This window comes from Thunnus thynnus, chromosome 24, assembly GCF_963924715.1.
Source record: "Thunnus thynnus chromosome 24, fThuThy2.1, whole genome shotgun sequence".
Lineage (NCBI taxonomy): Eukaryota > Metazoa > Chordata > Actinopteri > Scombriformes > Scombridae > Thunnus > Thunnus thynnus.
Window position 1 is genome coordinate 51,708 of NC_089540.1, and position 26,302 is coordinate 78,009.

Sequence of the window (26,302 nt, forward strand, 5' to 3'; positions counted from 1 at the left end):
TCACCCTGAATGATTCTTTTAGAAGAAAAAAAAAGACAAACATTTTCTTCAAAATTGACATCTAAAGCAGAGGCCTGTAGCAACTGATAATAACTAGAAGTAATGTAATAAATTACATTTTTCATCACATAAAAATAGTCAGCATTAATACATTCTGCAGTCAAAAGTTTGGATACACCCACTCATTCAAGGGTTTTTCTTTATTTTTACTTTTTTCTTTTACAACAATTCTGAAGACATCAAAACTATAAAAAATAACACTACTACTATCATGTAGTAAACAAAAAAGCATTAAACAAACCAATATTAAACCAAAATATGTTTCATATTTTAGATTCCTCTAAGTGACCACTGTTTGCTTTGATGACAGCTTTAGTATTATTGGCAATATCTTAACCAGTTTAATGAGGTTCACCTGAAATGCTTTTGCAGTGTGCCTGGTCAAAAGTTAACTGGTTGAATTTCTTGCCTTCTTAATGTGTTGAGACCATCAGTTGTGTTGTCCCAAGGTAGTGTTGGTAATAGCACTATTCCACTACTGTAGTAATGCAAATTATGGCAAGAACCGCTCAGAACCGCTAGAGAGTTTCTCCAAGTGTAGTCACACAAACCATCAAATGCTATGATAAAACTGTCCCTCAAGGGGACAATCCCAGGAAAGAAAGACCAGGAGTTACCTCTGCTGCAGAGGATAAATTCATTAGAGTTACCAGCTCAGAAATTGCCAATTTGAAGGAGAGTGATGGAGTGTTGCATCAGATGACCTGGCCTTCACAACCATCCAACCTAAACCCAGCTGGTGTGGTTTGGGATGAAATGGGCCGCAGAGTGACAGAAAAGTAGGAACTCAAGACTGTTGGAAAAGCATTCCAGGTGACCTCATGAAGCTGGTTGAGTGAATGCCAATAGTGTACAAAGCTGTCATCAAGGCAGCAGTGGCTACTCTGAGGAATCTAAAATATGAAACATATTTTGGTTTGTTTAACACTTTTTTGTTTACATTATTCTAAATGTGTTATGTTATAGTATTTGTTCTACAATATAGAAAATAGTAGAAATAAGAAAAACCCTTGAATGAATATATTTTTCCAAACCTTTGACTGGCAAATATCAATTTAACATTACAAAAACAACAGCTTTTATTGTTTTCAACAAATTTAAAGTGACATTTTAATGAATAGTGAGTACATTATCCAATCAATTATCGATTACTACAACTAGCCTCAGAATTAAAAACTAAAGGTTCACACCAAGACAATAGAAACAAAGAGCTATCTTAATACACATACAAGGTGTGTTCTGATTCATATCATGAACAGTTCAAATTAAGAATTAGACTTGTTCCAGTCATGGAAAGTGTGCTGGAACATCAGGGTAATCTTGTATGAATCTCTTATCTAATCCTATATTCTACTCTGGTTGTTTTACGCAGATTCCCACTTGACACTATCATTCACTTTCTCATTATTTTCATGCGTGCACATCCATGTAACAGGTGCAATTATTTGAGGGAGTGGTTTATGTAGAAGGTTTCAGATGACTGCTCCTGTTTTAAATATCATCTTTGTGAAGCTGACAACAGTTGCAACAGACAATCTGTCCAGATAGTTTTCATAATTTGTTTTACAAATGGGAAATATCAGTTTCCTCAAAAAACATCCCCAAGCTATACAAGTGATTAAAACTAGTATGATTTATAAATTATTTTGATGTGTGCCAACTTTCTCCGTCTGCAGCATTTCTTTATTGGTGCAGGTCAAACTAACCCAAAGTGTGGTCTGTAACATCTTTGCATACCTCTGACCTATCATGAATGCTAATGAGAGAAGTTTTACTAACAACTCCACTGCTAATGGAGAGACAATAGTACACATCTGTCTTAACAGAAGTAAGATACACATACACATGCTTCTCGTTCACATTTTTCCTACATACTGTACACAAACAAACAACCAGCCTGTACAAATACAAAACAAAATAAACTACACTGTTTGGGATTAATCCTCATAAAACATACAATCTTTTTTAAATGGGGGCCCACCAGAAGAGGCCCTGAGTCATAACAGCACCTTGGTTGTATTTTCCCACACAGATTAGAAGAAAGACTCAATAGAACATAATACTATTTCAAGTAAGTAGCCCAAATATGAACAAAAAATAGTTAGACCTGTTTTTTTTCCTCCTTTATTTTACCAACAAGGTACCATGGTCAGTGTAGTTGAAGCCCCCAGATTAACTTGGTGTGTGTGTGTGTCCCCTACATTCAAAAATGTAATGTAAAGCATTGAAATTCATTGCATGTCAAATAGCACAGTCCTTTACTACACTACAACAAAAACACAGACAGGCCCAAGAGTAAAATAAAAATTCAAATAATCTCAAATAACACTTAGAAAACATTACAGGAACAACACAGTGGCTGCAAGCTCCTCATTTTGGAACAATGTTTCAGTGTAAGCAGTACACACAAGAGTATTGCCGGTAAAATGTAAATAAGGTGAGCTTTGACTTAACTACACATCCATGACAAAACTGCAAATGTGAGGCTGTGACATCACAGATATGCAGTTGCAGCCCCAACATGTCCTCTTGGGTAATGACCACACAAATGAGGGAAATCAGAAAAAGCACACATTAACAATGTGTAAAATGTAGCTTTTCAACTTCTACACCTGACTGACGTGTGTAGCACCAGCAGTCGCAAAGTTATGATCAAAATAAATCTTTTCAAAAATTGTTTCCTTGTGTCTGTCCAAAACTCTACTTCAGGAAAACACAACCATGACTTGTCATAAAGATGCTGCATTCATGTCATGTAGGAATAACCATATTCAAATCACTCTGATGATCTTGTATAGACTTTATTTTCCCTTTAGCAGCTTTATCTCACACACACACAGTCATGGTATATAACCACAAACCAAAAATCCAGCAAAGACATGTTCTCCTGCCATAGTTTCTTAAGCACGATCATTATAGTAGAATACATTATTTCCTACACTTCAAAACTAGCATGTCCTTCAGTTCCATCTCAAAACCTCAAATTCACGAGCAGTGTGTATCACTTGATGACTAAACTCAACAGTAATTTCCATGAGGAACTTCATATCGCCTGTCTTTCCCACGGGACATGAATGCAGCATGTGACACTATGTTTTCTCTCTCTCCAGCTTATGAAATGCTCGTGTACGGGACAACGCAGCACCGGCGGGTGCCTTCCCAAAGTCCCAAACCCTTCTTCAAAGCTCTGAGAGCATACTCTGCTCTTGAACCAATCACTTCAAGATGAAATGTTACAGCTGTCAACTGCGGTCCCCGCTCATTGTTGTTCACTGCTTGACACTGGGCGTGTAGTCCGGGCGCCGTGTCTGGATGATCTTCGGCCGTGAAGGGCGGGGCTTGTCATCTTGGTCACTGTCGTCCTGGGCTGAACTGTCGCCACGCTCGTCCTCACAGACGTGGACAACCACGCTGGGGGTAGTGGGAGTGGCAGTATGGAGCTCGTACTTTTCCCCTGGGAATCAAACACACACACACACACACACACAGTCACAATCCAGGATTACAGATCTATTTTCTGTAGATTCTAACAGAACAGGACCTTCTAATAGTAAATCCTCTTTACTGCCTTCTTAGACCATTTTGCTCAATATAGGATAGTCATTTTTTCACATAAGATATTTAGACATGTCACAGTAGGAAAAGCATGTGTAAATTATCAATGGCTGAATTTTATTTAGCTGCTTCATTTTCAGGGACCTGGTATTGTGATCACATAGTCATGACTTACTGGAACTCTTAAATAGAACAGAGCCATAGTTCATTTAATATCTGTGCTTTTCCCACTATGAAAAGTCAAAATGTCTGCTGGGAAAAAAGTCTGTTGATGTAACCAGATACAGAATAAAGAGTATAACTGACCTTGCACTGCTTTCATTTAAGTTTTCCATGAGATTTCATCTAAGACAACAGAGACCTGACCAGAGAGTTTATTTTTATTCACCAATGGGCACTGTCAGCAAGATGGCTGGAAGTTTTGTGAGTAGTAAAAGGATTTAATTTTTTCATTATCTTTTTACTCACCCTGCATGCCACCTGACGGGATCAAAAAAGAACAAATTATGCTAGTACAACATAAATAGTGTAAATTAATGAGCAGTAAATTTTATACATGCCACCTGCCGTGCTCCCGAAACCTGTCTCCTGGCTGACACAATTTACCACAAATGTAACACTACTTCTTCCCAGAGTCATAACCCAGTCAAATGGAAACACACACATCGTGGACATCTCGCTACAATCTGCAGGATTCACTCTTTACAGTGGTGTCAGGATCTCCATCATGAATAAACATCCTTAAATCCAGAGAAATCACATTTAAAAAACAATCTCCTCATTCACTTCAGATCTTGGTCCATTATCATCAGACTCAAACTGTTTCTTAATTACCAAAGTACTCCAAGTGATTGATATCTGTACAGTCTGAACAGTAACTCCTAGCGGCATGACTTTGCATGATGCAGATGTGCCAGAAAGTAGACAAATCGTTAAAGGCTAAAAACACAGTGTTTCAAGTGATACATTCCAAGGTGCATATAGGCCTATTGTGCTACCAATCCAAGCAGGGGTCAATCCTGTACAATACATTTTCCCCATTTTTTGATATATTTGTCCCACCTATCAGTGCTTCTATATGACATTTGCTCATAAGAGGCTAGTTTACCAGTATCAGTAGACCAGTCCTGAAAGGAGCGGCTCCGTGGTGTCTTCCACCCCCTCATTAAAACCTGTCTACCCACCATGATGCAAGTCAAAATCCAAATCGGACGCACTATAATGGGCAACTTGTAGATGATCACCTACCTACAGCCTTGGTTCAAAATCAAAATTGTCCTCAGAAATTTCTGTAATACGTTCATGGACCTGCTTCCAAAAGTCTTGGATCACCGGGCACTCCCATAGGGCATGGAATAAAATGCCCTCTGAGTCTGAGGCCTGACACCTCCAGCACTCTGCTGAGTCCTTAAGACCTAGTCTGTGAAGCTAAGAAGGTGTACAGTAAAATTGGTTGAGAAATTTGAATTGGATAAGCCTAATTCTAATATCCCTTGACATTTTATTAAAGTTTCCACCAGAAATGCCCTCCCACTCCTGTACAGTTAATCAAAGGCCCAGGTCCCATTCCCAGGCTATCTTTAGAGTATTAGGTACTGGTATTGGCCTGATCAAAGATCTTTGAATAATAACTACGCTGTTCCATATAGCGTAGTGACAGCAGCGAGAATATCGGAATTTTGAGGGACATTTCTGGGTGAGCCAAAGGCCTGCATTACTAAATGCTTTACTTGTAAATATTGACAGAACTTATTAAATATTTGAGAGTGTTTTCTTCGTGTAGATCTCCAAGTGTGAGAATGCCTTTATCCAACCATTCTTTCCATAAGAAAGGGGGCTTTGCCAGTTAGTAATTTGGGATTCAACCATATACTGGAATCTGAGTTAAGATAAGGATTTAGATTGAACGTCTGACATATTATCCTCCTTGTATCCTGCAGATGGAATATGATAGGATGGGACTGATACCAAAAAGCAGTTCAACAGAGAGAGAGGAGAACCTACTAACTCCATCTCCATCTCATACCATGGGGGAGCCCTCTCTGGAGGTAATGCCCACTGAGCTAAATGTCTGGTACCAAAGGCATAATGATAAAATAGCAGTTTAGGCAGCCCTAGACCCCCCTTGTCAGCTGTCCCAAAAAGATGCAGAAAAACTAGTCCACGCATTTGTTACTTCTAAGCTGGATTATTGCAATTCCTTATTATCAGGCTGCCCTAACAAGTCTCTAAAGACTCTCCAGCTGGTCCAGAATGCAGCTGCACGTGTACTGACTAAAACTAGAAAAAGAGATCACATTTCTCCCATTTTAGCTTCGCTACATTGGCTTCCTGTAAAATCTAGAATAGAATTTAAAATCCTTCTCCTAACTTACTAAGCCCTTAATGGACAGGCACCATCATATCTTGAAGAGCTCATAGTACCGTATTATCCCACTAGAACACTGCAATCCCAGAATGCATGCTTACTGGTGGTTCCTACAGTCTTTAAAAGTAGAATGGGAGGTAGAGCCTTCAGCTATCAGGCTCCTCTCCTGTGGAACCATCTTCCAGATTCGGTCTGGGGTGCAGACACCCTCTCTATGTTTAAGAGTAGGCTTAAAACCTTCCTTTTTGATAAAGCTTATAGTTAGGGCCGACCAGGCTCACCTTGGATTAGCCCTTAGTTATGCTGCTATAGGCCTAGACTGCTGAGGGACATACCATGATGCACTGAGCTCCTCTCTCTTCCTCCTCTCCATCTGTATGCATTCATGTAACATCAATGCATGTCACTAACTTTGCTTCTTCCCCGGAGTTTTTTTGTGCTTTCTCATCTCGCAGGAAACCCTGGGTTCTGGGCCGAGCCTTCGCGGTCCTTCACAGTCCTGTTGGCATCCTTCCCTGGCTGTTGCTGTTGCTGATGACGTTATGATTGTTGTTATTCTGCCCCCCCCCTTTCCCTCTTTCTTTCTCTCTCTCAACCCAACTGGTCAAAGCAGATGGCCGCCCACCAAGAGTCAAGTTCTGCTTGAGGTTTCTACCCGTTATAGGGGAGTTTTTCCTTACTGCTGTCACCAAGTGCTTGCTCATGAGGGAATTGTTGGGTCTCTGTAAATCAAAGAGTACGGTCTTGACCTGCTCTATGTGAAAAGTGCCTTGAGATGACTTTTGTTGTGATTTGGCGCTATATAAATAAAAATTGATTGATTGACTCAAAGTTTTTTCTTTTTTTTTTTTTTTTTTTTTTACACAATATCACTCAATGAGGAAATAAAAAGCCCTCAAGAGGGTATAAGGTACCTAGACCTCATACCCTCTTGAGGCCATTGAAATGACCCTGCTTGGAAAAAGGATTTGGGGCATTAGGAAGTCAGTGGGAGTGCTTCAGATTTTGACCAATTCACTTTATACCCAGAGAGTTTTGAGAATGAGTCAGTAGAGTTAAGCAAGATTGAGATGGACCTCACCGGATCACATACCATCGACAAAATATCATCCACATACAACATAAGCTTGTGAACTGTATTCCCTATTCTGACCCCTGGGAAGGTGTCATTTCAGCGTTTTGTAGCCTCTAGTGGTTCCAGTACTAAACAGAAGAGTGCAGGAGAAAGACATAAGCCTTGTCTAGTGCCTCTGCCTAATGTGAAATGGGAAGAAATGATTCCATTTCTCTGCACCCCTGCCCCTGGTTGATTATCCAGAACCTCTATCCATGTCATAAATTGCTGACCAAACCCAAAGGCTCTGAGAGTGTGGAACAAGTATCTACATTCCACACAATCAAACACTTTTTCCGCATTTAGTGAAACAATTGGACAATTTAAATCCTGGACTGACCACATTATATCAAGTATCAGATCTTATGTTATCAGATGAGTGTCTTTTACTAATGAATCCCACCTGAATCGGGATGAATTAGAGATGTGATCACTTTGTCAATTCTATTGGCCAGTACCTTTGATAAAATTTTTCAGTCTGTTGAGATCAAGCTGATTGGTCAGAAGCTTTTACAGTCACACGGATCCTTAGAAAAAGGATATTAATGGCTTGTGATAAAGAAGGGGGCAGTTTACCTTCTCTAAAAGCTTCCAGCTGTTCCTAATTGAGCCTGGGAAGGTTCAAATCATCCACAAAAGATGTTTTATCTTCATCACTTGCTAAGTATTCTAACGTATAAAGATCTGTGTAAAACACCCTGAATGTACCTTTAATATCCTTTGGACACAAGATTCCCTCCCTGAGACTATATTGCAGGAATTGCTGAGCTTGACTGCTTCTGCTTAATGTATGTAGCTAAAAATTTCCTTGCCTTATCCCCACATTCAAAGTAAGTTTGTCTTGCCTGAAACAAGAGAAACTCTACCTTTTTGGAGAGTATACAGTTCTATTCATATTTGAGTTGTGTTAACTCCCTCAAGTTAGATGCAGACATATTCTACTTCAGATTAGTCTCAGCTATTTCTATCTTCTTCTCTAGTTGGGTGAGCTGAAAGGTATTTAGCTTTTTCCTGTGTGATGGATATTGAATGATATAGCCCCTAAAATTAGCCTTCATTGCCTTCCAGGCAATACCAGCAGAGGGTGCCGTGGGCACATTGATTTCCATGTAGTTTTTAATGTGTGCCCTTCTTTGAAAACAGGGTCCTGTAAAAGAGAGGAGTTGAATCTCTATTCTATATGGTTATAAGTCCAACTTAACATTAGCCCGGTCAGAGATCAGAATATTCCCAATTGAGCAGGATAAAACAGCAGGAAATAGAGAAATGGAAGTAAGAGATAGGTCAATTCTTGAGTATACCTTGTGAGCATTAGAGTAATAGGTGTAATCCATGCCTGTAGGATTCAACATCCTCCACACATCTGTAAGCCACAAAGACGTACATAAATTTCACTGTGAGAACTGAGTTGGTTAGTTTACTACCTCTATAGCTACTCCGATCTAAAGTCTGGTCCAGAGTGATATGGGAAGTCCCTACTCTCAAATAATTTACTCTCAAGGTCTATAAAGAACCATTTGACGCATAAATATTAGCCAGTATCACTGACTGTCCCTGAATTTCTGCCAACACAGTGATAATCCTACCCTCTCCATCAGATTTCCTTAAGACATTTAAATTGCATCTGTTTGCTGATTAAAATAGCAACCCCTTTGTTTCGACTTGAACACCTGCCCAACCCAAGAAACTAAAAACTTATCCTTAGGCCCATGAAAAAGGGAACAGGATGGAGATGACAATAGATTAATTGCCTAACCATATTGTTGGTGGGGGTTAGTAAAGTGACTGCAGTAACACTTTTTTTTCTCTCAGAGAAAAACAAAAGAGGGCTGTCCTTCCAAGAATCAAATTAATTAAAAATCAAACATCTATATAATGTTTTACAGTGCTTTTATTGAAAGTGTTTTAATGTTCTGCATCATCTGCTGGTTTAGAAATGTTACTGAGGCGCAGAAAAAGACTGTCAGAAAAACTGACAGCCAGTAAACTGTTAGGGATTATGTGACCAAGTATGTAATGCATCTACAGAGATAGAGTGATGAAGAGGGCAAACAAGACTGCACCCCCTTGCCTCATTTGAATTGTTGCCATCCAGGCAACGACACTGCCCCCACTATTCATTAAAAATGGATCCAAGTTTTCATTTGTTCCACAAGCCCTTCAGTTTTTAAACAGGTAATGCACTAGCACCTATCCCACATGCACTTTGACCACTCCTTCCTGGTCACAAAGGATGTCCAGCTGGTCTGGACTGTCCTCCTCCTCCTGGTATGTGTATTGGTATGTGTAAAAGTATGTGTATTTGTGACTTTTATGATGAAATGCCTTGTGATTGTGCTGCAAACAAATTTCCCCACAGGGACAAATAAAGTATCTGTCTATTTACTTCTTAAACAGATACAGATACAGGTTTGTGCTAAACCCCTACTAATTATTCTGGTGGTACACTCCAGACTCCATATGCATCTTACCTATATTTATGACAGTACACCTAGCAGTTTTCCAATCACATACAAGCTCCTATTTGTTGATAATAGGGCTGCAACTAACTTACTTCCAGCATCGATTTATCTGTCAATGATTTTTCAGATTAATTAAATACTTGTTTTGTCTTTAATATGTGAGATAGACAAACAGTAAAAAATGCCCATCACAATTTTTCAGAGCCCAAGGTGACGTTTTCAAACTGTTTTGTCTGATGTTTCCACAATACTGTCAGACATGCAGCCCCCAGCTGTAGCTACAGTTTGCACTGCGGCAAGTTTATGCCTATGCCACTGTGAAAGCTCAGTCAAAACAATGAACAAGCTATGTTAGCCACTTTAGAAGCCATTGTCTGCCTGACTACATAATCTTGGGCAGTCTGGGGTTGTTGTCTTGAAGAGTGATTTTGCAACATGATTTGATCAACAATCCTATCAAGAAAGTTGAAAAGCAGTGAGTATCCCTTTTATCATCGTCTTTACTGAGTTCCTGTCAGCTTTGATTTAAAGTCTATATTTGCTTTTACTTTGTGATGAACAGCTCCCAGAATCACAGCCTGTGCACTTCATAAAACACAGATATTAAGACTAAATATGATATAGCAATATGACAATTTAAAATTCCAGGATGTTGTGTGATCAAAGAGAGTGCTATTGTACCTGGTCCTAGTTTTGAGATGGCACACAGCAGGTCGTAGTTGATGACTGGGGTGGCGTCCTGAGACTGTTCCCAGCCGACTGGAGGCGAGGCGGGGGGGGATATCAGGAACTGCTTCTCAGGTTTGGGAGGCTCCAGCCGAGGACTCCCTATGTGAACAGACTGTAGGACAGAAGAGTAGAAATGGGTCTTGGTGACAGTGGAGTAGGATAGGGAGTCGGATTAAAAATACACTAAGAAACTTTGAATGTTGGTGGCCCAAGGTTATATTTGAACTGATATTAAACAAATAAGGCATTATGAAATAAATAATCACGTCAATACATTGCGTAAAATCTTAATTAACCAATTATTTATTGTTGTATTGTATTTATTGGGACAATATACAGTTTTAAATATAAATGTTAACATCTGATAACTTAAGAAATCAACTCATTACTGTGAAATGTTATTGCATCAGATTTATTAAAATAATCACAGTTCATTTTGCTTTCATTAAAGACAATTTTATTTCAAAATGCCCTATTTTGTTTCCCAATTATACTTTTGTTTCATGTCACACTTCATTTCATAATGTCACTTTCTATTTCATGAATTCACATTTAATGACAGTGGCATTGTCACCTGCCTCTTAATTCAACAACTGCTAACTAACTAGGGTGAGTCAGTGTATTTGGATGTCAGCATCAAACTGAAGAGCCAGTGTTAGCAGTGTTGGCTAGCTCCTATTGGTGAGAACAAGCACAAGACTGTCTTTTTACTCTTCATAGTAGGGGTGCGCAAAAAAGTCAATTCACATAAGAATCACAATTCTATCTCTGCTGATTCAGAATTGATTCAGAAATTCCAAGAATCAATTCACATTTTTCAGTCTTGACATAACGCTGTTTTCCATTTTTTCCTGACATGAGTTAGCTGCTAAATCCCGTAGATGGCGCAATGACACCATGCCAGTTTTCGCCCGGACCCAACTCTGGGGGCAAGAAGGATGTGAAGTGTGTGTCATGGAGAGGCCGCGAGCAATAGAGTGCTTGACAGAAAAACAAATACAACCTGTCCCACTGGCAGTGAAGGCGATCATTTGGACATATTTTGGTTTTTATTATCTCAAAGGGAAGAAGGAGCTTGACAAGACTAAAGCCATTATCAGGCGCTGCAGCGCACTTCCACAGGTTTGTGTGGCTGTGGGCTTATTTATTTATAACCGGTGTGAAACAGTCAGAAAATAACGTTTTATTGATCTGATTCACCAACTTCCTCACTCACGTTACCAGCGCTCCCTCTCTTTATTTACTCTCCAGCTCGCTCGACCACTGCCTCTCTCTCTCGTCTTTTTGAAATGAGTCAGGAAGCCGTCAGCAGAGCCTTACTTTACTTTTAATGTTATCAACCGAAGAAAAATGTCCTCCCCTCTACCTAGTAATGTTTTTGTCATAGGGCAGCGTTGTCCAGTGTTACAGATTGCATTTCTCCAAAAGTTGATTCTGGTTCAACTTTCTTGCTGCGGCCCCTGCAGCCCCCACCCCCCGCAGCCTAAACACACAACGGACAACAGGTCTGCTGCCGGCTGGTTATCTGAGGACAGGAATGAGAAATGAATTTTCTCTCAATGAAAAACGTAGTCTCCTTGAAGCTTATGACAAACTGCCAAAAACGGGCCAACGAGATGCAGCAGTGAAAGCGTTAATACATCTGTTCTGTATTTTGAAACAGTCAATAAAATTCAGTAAATAGCGAAGCTGCCCGTTTCATTACTTTATATTCATGTAGTAAATATACAAATATCAATTATATGGTAATCTGCATGAGAAATTAAGAAAAAGAAACTAAATCGGTTATGATAATCACCCGCTAATAGTGATCAATTTTCTTGTTTGCACTTTGCAGCTAAATGTAGTAGGCAACTATTGTTTGTTTGATTTTGTTAACTGAAGTGGGAATTTAAGTTATTATTTGACGTTTTACACTTAGCAGTTTATCTTTGCAATCATTTTTATTTTTGTATTAAGTATTCATTTTGACCCTTTGTCTCAGGGCTGCCTTGGTTTCCTGATGACTGAATGAACTAAAGGAAAATAAATCTTACACAGAGTTGACATTAAGTAATAAATGTTTACATTTGATTCAGAGTTATTTTTTTCCTTTGAGACCTATAAAAGTGTCTACTGCAGTCAAATGGAAAGAGTAACTCAAAACATCAATCTAGAATCAAATCTATGAATGTATTGAATTGAGAATTGATTTTGAATCGCAAATCGATTGTGCATCGAATCGTGACCCCAAGAATCAGAATCGAATCAAATCGTGAGATTTCCTGAATCGTGCTCCCCTACTTCATAGAGTTGTGTCTTTCTCCAAGGATCATGTTTAGAATAAAAAAAATCTTAATCTTGCTAAACTAATAACTCCTATCATGAAAAGTGCCATGACATAAAAAGTGAAATGATGAAAATGATTTAAATTGTCACATGAAATAAATTGTCATTGGTAAAAATTCCATTATGAAATAAAAATAAATACTTGAAAAGGGGCAATCTGAAGTAAACTTTACCATAAATATAACTGTGAACCTTTATGCGCTCAACAGAAGAAGGCAGCTCAAGCTTTGAAGGAAGGAGTGAGACCAATCACACACTTGTTTCATCATCAGAAAGCCTACAGCATTTCAATTGCACACTCAAAGTTCTGCCATTCGTCCCACCTTAATCGGATTTGAATGAAACTCGGTATGTACAGTACAGACCAAAAGTTTCGACACACCTTCTCATTCAATGAGTTTCCTTTCTTTTCATGACTATTGACATTGTAGATTCACACTGAAGGCATCAAAACCATGAATTAACACATGTGGAAATATGTACTTAACAAAAAAGTGTAAAACAACTGAAAATACGCCTTATATTCTAGTTTCTTCAAAGTAGCCACCTTTTGCTCTGATTACTGCTTTGCACACACTCTGCATTCTCTTGATGAGCTTCAAGAGGTAGTCACCTGAAATGGTTTTCACTTCACAGGTGTGCCCTGTCAGGTTTAATAAGTGGGATTTCTTGCCTTATAAATGGGGTTGGGACCATCAGTTGTGTTGTGCAGAAGTCAGGTGGATACACAGCTGATAGTCCTACTGAATAGACTGTTAGAATTTGTATTATGGCAAGAAAAAAGCAGCTAAGTAAAGAAAAACGAGTGGCCATCATTACTTTAAGAACTGAAGGTCAGTCAGTCCGAAAAATTGGGAAAACTTTGAAAGTGTCCCCAAGTGCAGTCGCAAAAACCATCAAGCGCTACAAAGAAACTGGCTCACATGAGGACCGCCCCAGGAAAGGAAGACCAAGAGTCACCTCTGCTGCGGAGGATAAGTTCATCCGAGTCACCAGCCTCAGACATCGCAGGTTAACAGCAGCTCAGATTAGAGACCAGGTCAATGCCACACAGAGTTCTAGCAGCAGACACATCTCTAGAACAACTGTTAAGAGGAGACTGTGTGCTTTGGTCTGATGAGTCCAAATTTGAGATCTTTGGTTCCAACCACCGTGTCTTAGTGCGACGCAGAAAAGGTGAACGGATGGACTCTACATGCCTGGTTCCCACCGTGAAGCATGGAGGAGGAGGTGTGATGGTGTGGGGGTGCTTTGTTGGTGACATTGTTGGGGATTTATTCCAAATTGAAGGCATACTGAACCAGCATGGCTACCACAGCATCTTGCAGCGGCATGCTATTCCATCCGGTTTGCGTTTAGTTGGACCATCATTTATTTTTCAACAGGACAATGACCCCAAACACACCTCCAGGCTGTGTAAGGGCTATTTGACCAAGAAGGAGAGTGATGGGGTGCTGCGCCAGATGACCTGGCCTCCACAGTCACCGGACCTGAACCCAATCGAGATGGTTTGGGGTGAGCTGGACCGCAGAGTGAAGGCAAAAGGGCCAACAAGTGCTAAGCATCTCTGGGAACTCCTTCAAGACTGTTGGAAGACCATTTCAGGTGACTACCTCTTGAAGCTCATCAAGAGAATGCCAAGAGTGTGCGAAGCAGTAATCAAAGCAAAAGGTGGCTACTTTGAAGAAACTAGAATATAAGACATATTTTCAGTTGTTTCACACTTTTTTGTTAAGTATATAATTCCACATGTGTTAATTCATAGTTTTGATGCCTTCAGTGTGAATCTACAATTTTCATAGTCATGAAAATAAAGAAAATTCTTTGAATGAGAAGGTGTGTCCAAACTTTTGGTCTGTACTGTATGTTCAAGATACAGTGCCAAGTGTCTCTGGTGAGTTTAATCAGGATTGCTCATAGGCATCTTGAATTATGAGCAAATATGTGATAGGCCACGCCCACTTGCACCAATTTGGGCCGTGATTACAGCACCACCATCTGGCTAATTGGGATGCTAAGGGGAGGAAATTTTCCCATCGACTGATAAACTCCTGTGACAACACCGGTAAGTAATGTAATGGTGTATGCCCCAACACCGTGTAACACAGGTAACATCAACCACTGCGTCAAGCCTAAAGAACATACACATCATTTCCAATTGTTGGGCCAAGTTTCATGGTTTTTGCCCTTTCAAGTTCACGCAAATTTGAGCAAATGCAGCAGAAAAATAATAATAATAATAATAAACTGGCACAAACAGAAGGTTTCTAACCCCTTTGGGGTTTGAACCCTATTAGTAATGATAAATATAGCCGCAAGCGGCAATTAGCAGATTCACACCTTTTTGCACTCAACAGAAGGAAGTAGCTCAATTGGCCAAAATTAAAGCCAAGAACAGCAACAAGTGGGTGTCAGGCTTCACAAAGGTGAGAAAACTCATTTCAGCTACTAATTCTGTTTATACTTGTTTCATCATCACAAAGCCTGTGGCATTTAAATAATTGTGCACTGTGCAAAGTTCCACCATTCATCTCATTCAAACAAAACTTAGTGAGTATGTTCAGGAGATAGTGCAGGATGTCTCCAATGAGTTTAATAAGGATTGCTTAAAAGCATCTTGAGTTATGAGCAAATATATGATAGGCCACACCCACTTGCACCAATCAATATGGCACTTCAGATTTTGGTTGATACTTGCCCCCACAGCATGCACACCAATTTTGGTGAAATTCTGTCCACCAGGTTTTCAGAGACGCGTTTGTGACATTTTTAGCACCCCCTATGGGTTGGGCTCAAAATGCTTTAGTAGACCTGTTCCCAAAGCTACCAAATGCTTTGATAGATCTGTTCCCAAAGCTGGTCTGGAAAGAGTTCTACCCCTTCAGAGTTTGAACCCTAATAAACCCAGACAAACACAAAAGGGTTCTAAACCCTCTGGGGTAATCTTTGTCAGACCGCAAGGCATACTGGGTAATGTAGGGCCAGCATGGGCCATCCTCTTCATGTCAAATGTTGACAGAAAGTTAAAACTGAAAACCAGTGACACTGAAAAAAACCCCAAAAACTGACAGCTTAAAAAAAAATCTGTCACTGAAAAAAGACAGACATTAAGAAAAAAATCTAAAGATTGACATGGAAAAACACATTATAATGCAAAAAAATTGTAAGATTGTAATTTTTTTAATGTCCGTGTTTTATTTTTCTGTGGAACAATGCTTGTTTCAGTGCCAATACAACTTTTCCAATTCAAGTTTTTCAATGGCAATGTTTCCTTTTTCAGTTCTAGTTTTGTTTTTAATGCCAAATTTAATTTTCACTGTCAAAATGTAACTGTCACTGTCCTGACACCACATCTAACCCCTTCAGGGTTTGAACCCTAATAGACTGGCACAAAGTCAATAGGGCTCTATCCCTTGGCCTTTCAACCCTAATAATAAACCAGCACAAACTCAATAGGGTTCTAACTGTTCAGGGTTCAAACCAATATAATGTGTAAAGTTATTTCATATATCACTGGTTCATTTATATATTTAACCCAATCTATGCATGTGATTATTTATTTCACAATTATATATCTATAAGTTTAATATTGAGCAGTTTGGACCTCCATACAAATGGCAGGAAGATGTGACTGAAAAAAGTTCTAAAATCCAGAAATCCAGAAGCAGTTGGCTGTTGCAGACCAGTGCAGCAGGTGGAAAAAGATGAATTTCAAAGACATTACCTGAGCAAAGTAGAGTCTCATCTCTTTGCCATTTAAGTCAGTCTTGTGCAGTCGGAGTCTCGCCTCAGCTGCAGCAAGAGCATCATTGAAACTTATCCTGACCCGACGAAAAGACTTGAAGTACTGGAACTGAACCTCTGGGTCGAATGAACGGAACAAGGCCTCAAAGCTGGCCTGGAAAGAGAAGAACAGAGGGGAGGAAAAGTGGAGGAAGAGATTGACATGATGATTGAATTCAGGAAAATTAGACCAGCTTCTGCACAATCTCCTCCAGTTCCACTCAATTTGCTCTCTTAAGCTCATCTTTCTCTAAAAATACTAAATACTGAGCCAGAGGCAGCAGTGGATACAGTTATGAGACTTGAAGTATGAATAAAATTTATAAAAATAGCCTCTATTACCAGACACTTATATCTGTCCCTCCTCTTTGCTCAAGAGAGCCTGCAGCCTGTGTTTCTTACTGCGTGTGCTCCTTGTGTCAGCAAGGGAGAGCTATGTCCTCATTTTTAGATGATCAATTATTGCTATAGAAGCTAATTAAGAGAGAAAAATTAGCCAGACGGCTGACCTTGGCTACCACTTCCAAGAGGACACACATAGCGATGGCTGACAGAATTCCATTAATATAAACACTTGAGATGACAGCATATCTGAAATTATGGGATGCTACTTAAGTACGCACACGCACACGCACACGCACGCACGCACACACACACACACACGCACACAGTTTAATGAAACAGTTGCCTTTGTAGGAACAGGCTATTAAAGCAATACATTTTCAGCAGCCGTCTGAACACTCCCTCTTCTCAATCTGAGCCTAGTTAGGTCAGTGTTTACACAACAAGACAAAATGATGAGCTCTAGCAGATCCCAGCAAATAGCCATAATGATGCTGGAGAGCAAGGCCTCCCAAATAATGATCATGTCTGTGCAGCCTAGTCACCGTAATGACTCCCTGACTAAGTTGTTTTCACTTAGTTGCTATGATGCAAGAGCCTTTATTAAAACCTGCCATGTCTCGTCAAATTTGCTCAAAAAAACATAATGCAGTAGGGAACATTTTGGGGAGCGGTTGTTTGCTGTCAAATTCAAAAGTCAGATGGAAAGATGAGTGTTATTTTCATCTCTGTATGTCAAGTATATAGAAGGGCCTGTGAGGTGTTGAGGTGCAAATGTTAGCTTAGAAAGTGGAAACAGGGAACCTGCTAGCCTGGCTCCATCAAAAGTGAAAAACTACTTTGTTTGAATTCATGAAGACAGAGAAAAGACAAAAAAGGACAGAGACTGGAAGGGAAGTAACTTAAAGAACTGAGGTTCCCAGTGGGTTCTGAGATCAGTCAGAGACTGAGCTACACAAACAGGATAGACAAACAATAGTGGAGTCAAATGCATACGCCGCTCAAGGGCTGGCAAATAAATAGGGACTGCTCAAACAGTCCAGTAGTCAAATTTGCTTGAATAACAGAAGGTGAAAATGCGCTTTACAGTAAGTCTGAACACACCTTCAAGGATAAGACTAATGATATTGTGTATTTTTTCTTATTGTCAACAAATTCCATGTGCAGTATCATGTGTCTATTAAAGCCGAATATATCTTATTCCTCTGGGACTCCACTGTTGTCCAAATACTGAAAATCACATCAATGAGCCACACTGAAAATAGTCCAACAAATGCATTATTTCCGCCAGTTTGAGTAATGTTTGTTAAAAATTACAGTAAACCAGCTATTTAAGGAAGTTATTAAGTGTTAAAAATAATAATAATAAGGTAAGGGCAATGTAGACTACACAATGCAATGAACCAGTACCACTGCTTCCACTTCATATAGTTAAAGTTAACATAAATGAAGTATGTTATTGTACAATGATTTTTTGACTTCTGAAAAGATTATACATTTGAATGCATACAGTTATTAGCGCATATACTGTACTTCACTGCACGTAACCTTTGCACATTTCTCAGAACACCTACATTCTGAATTTTTCCTAAAAATAAAGTCTGTTTTTTTTAGATTATTTGAGGTTTTAATAAGATTATATAGCAACACATTATTGAAAAATGATAAGATAGTTACTGAAAGTTGCAACTTTACAAAAGATGCATACAGCATGTTCCCAGCCAAGGCTGAAAAAGTAATGGTGAACAAATGGTTTTAAATCAATGAATATTTGTATAATAATAGCATTTCACAAGTTGTCCCTGTCACCTTCAGTGAGGAGTCAGTGTTGTACCCACTGCTCTGTACTGCACCACAAGAGCAGTCACTAGCCATTGACTTGTGCAGTGAGTCATGTGGAAGTCAAAAGAGGAAGGAGTATTCAGCCTGGCCATAGGAAGTCTCATAATAACACACTTAAACCTAACCCCATGTGGTTCACTGCTCTGGGTGAAATTCAGGTAATCCTGCTCATCAGTTTCCCTTCCCTTAATCCCCTTTAACCGAAAAATATTAGTATTTGTAGCAGTCTTCAGAAATGAACCTGTACAGTTTGAACTATAAGCAAAACAAAGTGTAGTGTTGGTTCATTTTTAGGGAACCTGGATAGCGAAAGCAGCACCAGAAAGCAGAGTGCTCTCTTACCTGTGCCTCGGGACAATTGAATACTTCCTGGTTGGTCACCGAGGCGGCCAGGCAGAAGTGGTTACACTTGGTCATCTTGATGTGCATGACGGGCGATCCGGGAAACCTAAACCTTTTCCACCTGATACCTGAGGTCAGGACGCAACGGGACGCTGAAACAGACTTCAGTGGTGGCGAGGATGATGTCGGTGATGATGAGGAAGAGGAAGGGGGGAATCGGGGGGGTCGGAGGAGCGTTGCCTTCCCCAGGGTGACAGATGAGCAGGAAGTGATAGATGCTCCCAAACCGGAAATGGGTTATTTTTTTTCCACCACTGGCTCTTTTCACGTGGTGGTAAAACGCTGGTATCTCTTCTTTTGTCTTCACAGTGAACCAATCCCTAATGTTAGAGATACACTGTGCTACATTCAAGTCACTTCAGTCAATATATAGACTCCTAACCCAGATTCAAAGGTTATCCACTCTGAATAACCTGCTGCAACACTTGAAACTGCAACAAAAAGACAAAATCCAACATTCAACGTCTGGCTCCTTTCTGCTTCACTTCAGTGCTCTGTCTACTTACTATTCAGCCTTTTCCATTCTCTCTCAGTACATCAGTGAGCCCGCTCTGCAGCAGCCTGAAAACTGAAGGAATTTTCCAGAGATTTGGGTGTGGAGTGCCGAAAATGTCATGTCTCTCTCTCTCTTTCTCTCTCTTGCTCCACAGCCACTTAAATGAGTCCCTGCCAGCCGATGACGCATTACCCACAAGTCCCTCCCCCTTTTTTTCTCTTCCTATCCCTCTACTGACAGATACAACCCGATGCTGACTAATCATACAGAATGAAGGGCAGTGTATGTATGTGTGTGTGTGTGAGAGACAAAGAGAGAGAGAGATAATATGGAAAATAATGACATCACCGCTGAGCAAACTGACAATCTGCTTTCAGTTGCATTTAAACTCAAGACAAAAATCCTTTGTTGAATGGAAAATATGTAACAATAAGCCTTTCACCTATTGATTTAACACATATACCAAAGACTTATCACCTGACTCCTGAGTGCAAGGAGCAAGACGTGGAAAACACGTCAGTCTTAGTAAATATGGATGAAGTCGTGAGAGAGATGGAGGCAGACAAAGGTAAAGAGAGAGGACAGCTGACAGACAAAGGAGACAGAAAAGAGATAGACAGGAATAGAAAAAAAGACCGGAAAGAGAACGAGAGACATGGCTGGTTGGAAGAATGCATGATGAAGGGGGAAGAGAGGTGGTGCTAATGGAAAGTATGCAGTTTGATAACATGCTTTTATGAGGTATTAATAGCACAGAGCTTGAAGTGGTGGAGAAGTATGTGTGTGTGCAGCCAGCAGTTGGAAAAACAAGACGAGCCTGTGCAGCCAATTCACAAACATTTGCACCTGTGTGAAAAGGTCAAAACAGTTGGGACACAGTCTTGTTCTGCAGACTCTAACCCTCTGTAGATTCTGGACTTAACATCTAGAGGAGCTAAAAACCCAGCTTTTGTTTTTAGAAAATAACTATGCACTTTTTTCTCCCTGTAGCTTGATACAAGAAGAAATCCCTCCAGCAATTTCAACACATACTATCATACAAAAGGCGCACTGTGCTGTTGTGGCTAGGGTTGGCATATTGTCTACATTGTCAACAGAGATGGCATATGACAATGTCCACGGTAAAACATTGCGATGATATCGGGAGGAGTGATAAATTATTCTTATTGGCTTTTTACTTGCAAAGCTTTAATTGCACTTACAATAACGTAAAAAGTGTAGTTGTTGTCAACTCGAGTACTTCACCTGGTTCACTGTCTCTTCTCTGCTCCTCAGAAGACATACACACACACTCACAGAGTGCTCAGCCCTGCCTGTGGTAAAACAGGAGAGGAGAGAAACTTAACATGACCATAAATGACAGCAAAACGCAGTAGACACTGTTTATTTATGTTATTTACCTATTTTATGTGTAATTATTTTATTTCAGGTCAGTGTGAGCATCTACTGCGTTTAGCTGTCATTTATGGTCCCATAAAGTTTCTCTCCTCTCCTCTGTTTTACTGCGAGCGGGGCTGAGTGCTCCATGCCTTAGTGTCTGTCCTCTGAGCAGAGCAGAGGAGAGACAGAGAACCAGATTGACTTGACGACAGCTAACTACACTTGTTGCATTACTGTAAATTTCATGAGTAAAAAGCCAATAAGAGTAATGTAATCTATGCAAAAGATGGACAGATGAGGGTGGGGGACTTTTAAATCACAATGTTACGATGGTAGAGGCTCAGTGGTCGATGACTGTCAGCCATCAGTGATGGACGATGGCATCACCCATTGGCCCAACCCTAGTTGTAGCATTTATCTGATCCCTGATCAGTTCAACTGTTGCATGGGTGAGAGAACATTGATCATATGGATGAGGGATTAGAGTGGGTGAGAGCCCGAAAAGACAATAAATGTTATTCATCCATGTGTTTGTATTCATGAATAGTTTTTGCTAGCTAGCTATTGCTAATGCTAGTTAATTGCTGTGTTGGGTTTGAATGGGGTGCGTATGGTTACTAGCTATAATTTATAATTATCAGAGATAATTATGAAATCAGAAATTATTAAACTTAATTAATAATGCGGGGCACCACCCGGAGACCGGGACTAATAACCAAACTGTAAAAGTTGCCTCAAGAGTGATTCAAGATGGCGCGGCTTCCGGGGGGAAGCCTCTGCCAATCTGAGACTGTGTTGAGACCATTTCCTGTTTAACACTTAGGTGCGAAAATGATGCATGCTGGGGAATGGAATTTGTGATTGGCCTTTTGGCGCTGATCCTTTGTTTCAGAAGAACAAAGGAACACCTCAGGGTTTGCATGTAGGCCCATCTTTGTCTGACTGTATGTGGAGGCCCAACATCCCCCCTTTGTTCTGAGGAGTGGTCCATATCCCTGAAACAAAGAGTCCATGATACCTGAGGAACAGTCAGAGTCTGTTCAGTTCAATAAGCAGAGGTTTTAGCCTCTGGGCAGATAAGCAATGAGGTTTCATCTGGGCAGATGGTTTCTAAACTACGCTACACATCAAAAGAGGGAAGGAAAATACATTCAGGCACAACTTACAATCTTTGACTGCTCAATGTTCACCACTAACGTTAGGGGAAGGCCTAAGGTAGGGGTGAAGAAAAGCAGGAGGGGTTAGAGACCGGTCTCTAACCGGTGGTAGTACGAGAGGCAGACGCAGACCGGTGCACGAAGCGCTGTAAGACAACCAAGAGGGTGTCCAGTCTGGCCTGCAACCTGCAAATGTATTTGAACATGATGTGTGCAATGACTGCCGTGATGACCCAACCACTAAGAAGGAGCCCAAGGGCAGCCCAACTGACATGATGTTCCTGGGAGGGTGATGACCTGTGGCTAAAGTAAGCCATAGTGAGTCCAGACGGTTTGAAACTGAATTTCACTAATTTGCGTCCATAATCTCAATCTCCGTGTCGTGTTGGTCAGGGTTGAGATGATGGAGGACAATGTCACCAAAGTGTATGGTGGCTCCATGAGGAACCGTCAAGAACATCGTTTGGTTGGGTCGGGTCAATTTCGTAGTTGTGTCATGACGATCGTACGCCATAAGGGCTTCGTTAGCAGGTGTGCTAACGGGCCATCGATTACCCACTCGTCCTACCTTAGTGTCCATACATTCGTCTTCAACAGACAGTCTGCCCTGACACTTTTATTCAGGGGACTCGTCTCTTAGGCCACAGAGGTAATTGCTAACATCCCAAATGAAGGGACTGCCTGGACAAACCCAGTGAACATGCTTAGTTTTGGTGCACAAGTTACAGTTGGGACTAAGGTGGAGCAAGGGGTCATCATCATGGTATGCGAGTGTTGGTGGTGTCTTAAGGTGGACATGAGTGTTGTCCTGCCAAAACCCAACATTCAGCACTGACTTTAACCGATACACATTTTACCATTCTATTATGGGAAGACTGAGAAGAAACTCTATCTCCAGGTTTTGTGGGTTCATAAACCAGGATTGCACTACCAAGACTATATGCCAGGTGAGTCTGTGATGACTGTACCATAGTAGTTGTTGCGGATCTGAGGGTTTGCTCAACCAGACTCATGGGAACGAGGTAGGTTGGTATACCGTGGTGAGAAGGGCCCTCTCACAGTCGGAGAACTTCATTTCAACGCTGCTCAGGGGTCGGCTCGTGTAGGTGACAGCTCTTTTGTCTGTGTCGTACTTCTGTGCCAGCGCGGCACTCACGCAGTGGGAAGAGAACCTCGCCTCCAGGTAGAACTCTCTGTCCTTGTCTGGGTAGGCCAAACAGGGAGCTGAGCAGTGTTTGTCCTTCATATGGCAAAAGGACTGTTACTGTGGCTCTTGTCTTTGCAGAGGAGCTCTGTGAGAGGTCTGGCTATCTCTGCATAGTCTTCAATGAACTGTCGAGAGTAGTTAGACACCCAAGAAGCTCCTGAGCTCCAACACATTTGTCAGGGCTTTGATGTTGCGGATGGCTTGAATCCTCCCTGATTGGGGTTCAATGCCTTCTGCACCCACTGTCAATCCCACACTCTTGACCTTTGTTCGACACCATTGATCCTTTTTGAGTGACAACTTGGCACCTGTGGCGGAGAGCTGGTTCAGCGCATGCCAAATCTCAGCTCGTCAAAGGTCCGACTCCTCATCAAGATGTCGTCCACATAGATGAGGTTCCCACGGGCGGCGGCATTGCTCATCGCTTTGTGGAGGAAGATGTTGAACTCGGCAGGGGAGTTTGAATACCCGAACCGGCAACGGTTCCATGTGTATTGGCGATTGCCCTAAGAGAAGGCCAGCTTGTACTGGTCTGCTGGGTCAACCCTCATGGTCGAGAAACCGTTGGCCACGTCCACGGTAGAAAAGAACTGAGCCCCTTTCACCTTGGCCAGCTCTTGGTCCAAGTGAATCATGGGCCAACGGGAAAGCGGAACCTGCTTGTTGAGAGGGCAGTAGTCAATGGTGAGGCGCCATTTGCCGGTTGGTTTCAACACTGGCCATATCGGAGAGTTGTAGGTGGAATTACACTCCTGAATGTTCTGCTTCTGCAGCAGCTGGTCGAGGAAAGCCGGGGTAAGGCTCTTCAGGCGGGGACTGAGTCACTGCAGCACCTGAGGCTGTGTCTCTGGGTTGAATCACGAGGGCGTACACAACCATGTCACCTCTGGGACTCGGAGCTGCGCTGCAGATAGCTTCACTCTGCAGCGTCTCGTGGTGGATGATAGTGATCATCTTGGTCAGGTACATGAAGAGGACACTCTCCAGGTCATGGTCTTTAGCTAGGGAAGGAGGCAGCTCTCCTACAACTGACACCGTCAGCTCGAAGTTACAGAAGGAGACATCAATCAACATCCCCAGTGGGCGACGCGGCGTTACCTGGGTTGGGAGGTGAGTGAAGTTTTGCACCAGAATGTACATAGAGCGGTTGTCCAAGGCGAGCAATGGTGTACCACAGACTGTCCGGTTGAGCTCCCAGAAGAGGGGCAAAGGCTGGAAGAAAGCTTGTGACCCAGGGATTTCTGTCCTTTGAGATCACAAAGCGGATGGGGAAGCCTGCTGTTCGTACAGGAACCACAAGATCAGCTACACTGGCAACCTGACATGCCTGGGGGATCGTCTGGCCTGACCTGATAGCATGTATGCAGGCTCGACGGTCAGGGGGTGTGCTTCAGCATTGGCCTGGGACCACAGGACTTGGGTCACTGTGTCCAGCTTGGCACCCAGCCTGACAAGATCTGCAAGATTTGAAATTATGGGACAACGCTCAAGAAATGTTCGACCTGTTTCCTCACGATTTTGACAGAGAGAGCACACACTCCGATGGCCTTAAGGAGCATCTGCGGTGATCCTGCAGAAAGGACACGGTGGCTTTGCTGTGCAAAGAACGGAGGTGTGCTGCGCTGACAGAGGTCGTTAAAGAGGTCCTGACTGTTGGCGGATTTCTCCGACCATAGTGCTACGAACGCATTGGGGGTCAAGACACCGTTAATGTGTACACCTCCGACCACAGGGGGGCTGTGCAATGATGAGTTCAAGTTCTCCAGTGAGCAAAGGAAGGACTTGTGGTCCTTCAAGGAGCTGGAACTGTCAGACAATGGCTGCACGTGCAACGGCAGCATGGAAGGTTCAGAGCCAGACTCGGGCTCTGGAAGAGGCATGATCATCAGCAGAGGACTTCTGGACTCCTGGACGACAACGAAGCTGGCGGGCGGCTGCCTGAAACAAGTGGCTTTGGGGTATCCATCTGAGCCCAAATAAGTCCACAGTGGCAGTCGATGAGGGGGGCCAGCCAGTCCAGCAGATTTTGTCCGATGAGCAGAGGATCTGTATCAATGATACAGATGTTGATGGGGTGCACAAGAGTCATTTCTCGGAAGGTGAGGTCGATCCAAGTGCGTTGGGTGATGGGAGACCTGTTCTGGGTATAACTAGTTATACTCACATTACAGGCCTCGATTTGCAGGGGTTTGCCAAGTGAGAGCATCACTCTGGCAACCTCTGCTAACATGCTAGAACACATAAGACTGATTTCTGAACCAGTGTCAAGTAGTGCCAGGGAGCTGATGCACCCCCCTACCACCACCGAGGTGTAGATGCGGTGACCATTGCCCTCTTACTTGTGTCGCTCTCCGGAGCGAACCGGTGTGTGTGTAAACGTCCATCAGTGAAATCCAGCAGCAGGTCCTCAAATGTGTGATGCTGGTGGAGCCGTCTTTGTTTCTCGAGACTGATGGTGCTGGTTTCTTGGCGGGGCAGCGAAGAAACACAGAATGGTCGACTCAGTCGGTAGAAGTTGGGGCGTAGAAGTTGTCTGCGTCTTTGTGGAGAAAAGTCCTTTCTCCCTTCTGCAGGTATCAAATGAGAGTGCTGGGTTGCAAAAAGCAGTCTCTCGCTGATCCGGTAATGTTACTGGTGTTCGGAAGAACACGGGTCGAAGTCTCGTCTCGTCCAGCGAGGGGAGAAGCTCCAAATAAAAAAGGGGGAATAGCACACGTGTACGAGTCACTTTCATTGGTGATCGAGCTGATCAAAAAAGCGAACCTTCTCCTGAGCAAGAATACCTGAAAGAGAACAAGACTCTCCCCCGGCCCGTGTTTAAAAGGGGGAATGACGTCACGGCTCCGTTGCCATGACTCCCTGTCATGTTGATGCGTCTCTGCCAATCAGAGTCTGTGTTGAGGCCATTTCCTGTTTAACACCTAGGTGAGAAAATGGTGCATGCTGGGGAATGGAGTTTGTGATCAGCCTTTAGGCGCTGATCCTTTGTTTCAGAAGAAAAAAGGAACCCATCTTTGTCTGACTGTATGTGGAGGCCCAACAGCTGTAACTAAACTGCGGAAGTGGGGAAGTCTTTT

General features: G+C 41.9%; 1 protein-coding gene across 3 annotated transcripts in view; it reads right to left on the reverse strand.

Moving 5' to 3' along the window:
- Positions 1 to 2,168: 2,168 nt before the first annotated feature.
- rcan1b (regulator of calcineurin 1b) overlaps positions 2,169 to 26,302 on the reverse strand; it is a 46,371-nt gene continuing 22,237 nt past the window's right edge. The window contains exons 1-4 of one of the 3 annotated variants that reach the window (XM_067583746.1): positions 19,492 to 19,639; positions 16,341 to 16,514; positions 10,241 to 10,400; positions 2,169 to 3,514 (exon numbers count right to left, since the gene is read on the reverse strand). In XM_067583746.1, the coding sequence (XP_067439847.1) occupies positions 3,330 to 3,514; positions 10,241 to 10,400; positions 16,341 to 16,361 (366 nt within the window). In that variant the 5' untranslated portion in view covers positions 16,362 to 16,514; positions 19,492 to 19,639 and the 3' untranslated portion in view covers positions 2,169 to 3,329. Of the gene's footprint in view, positions 3,515 to 10,240; positions 10,401 to 16,340; positions 16,515 to 18,925; positions 19,640 to 26,302 lie in introns of those variants that run through there. The other 2 variants (XM_067583745.1, XM_067583744.1) reach the window with 2 other exon arrangements.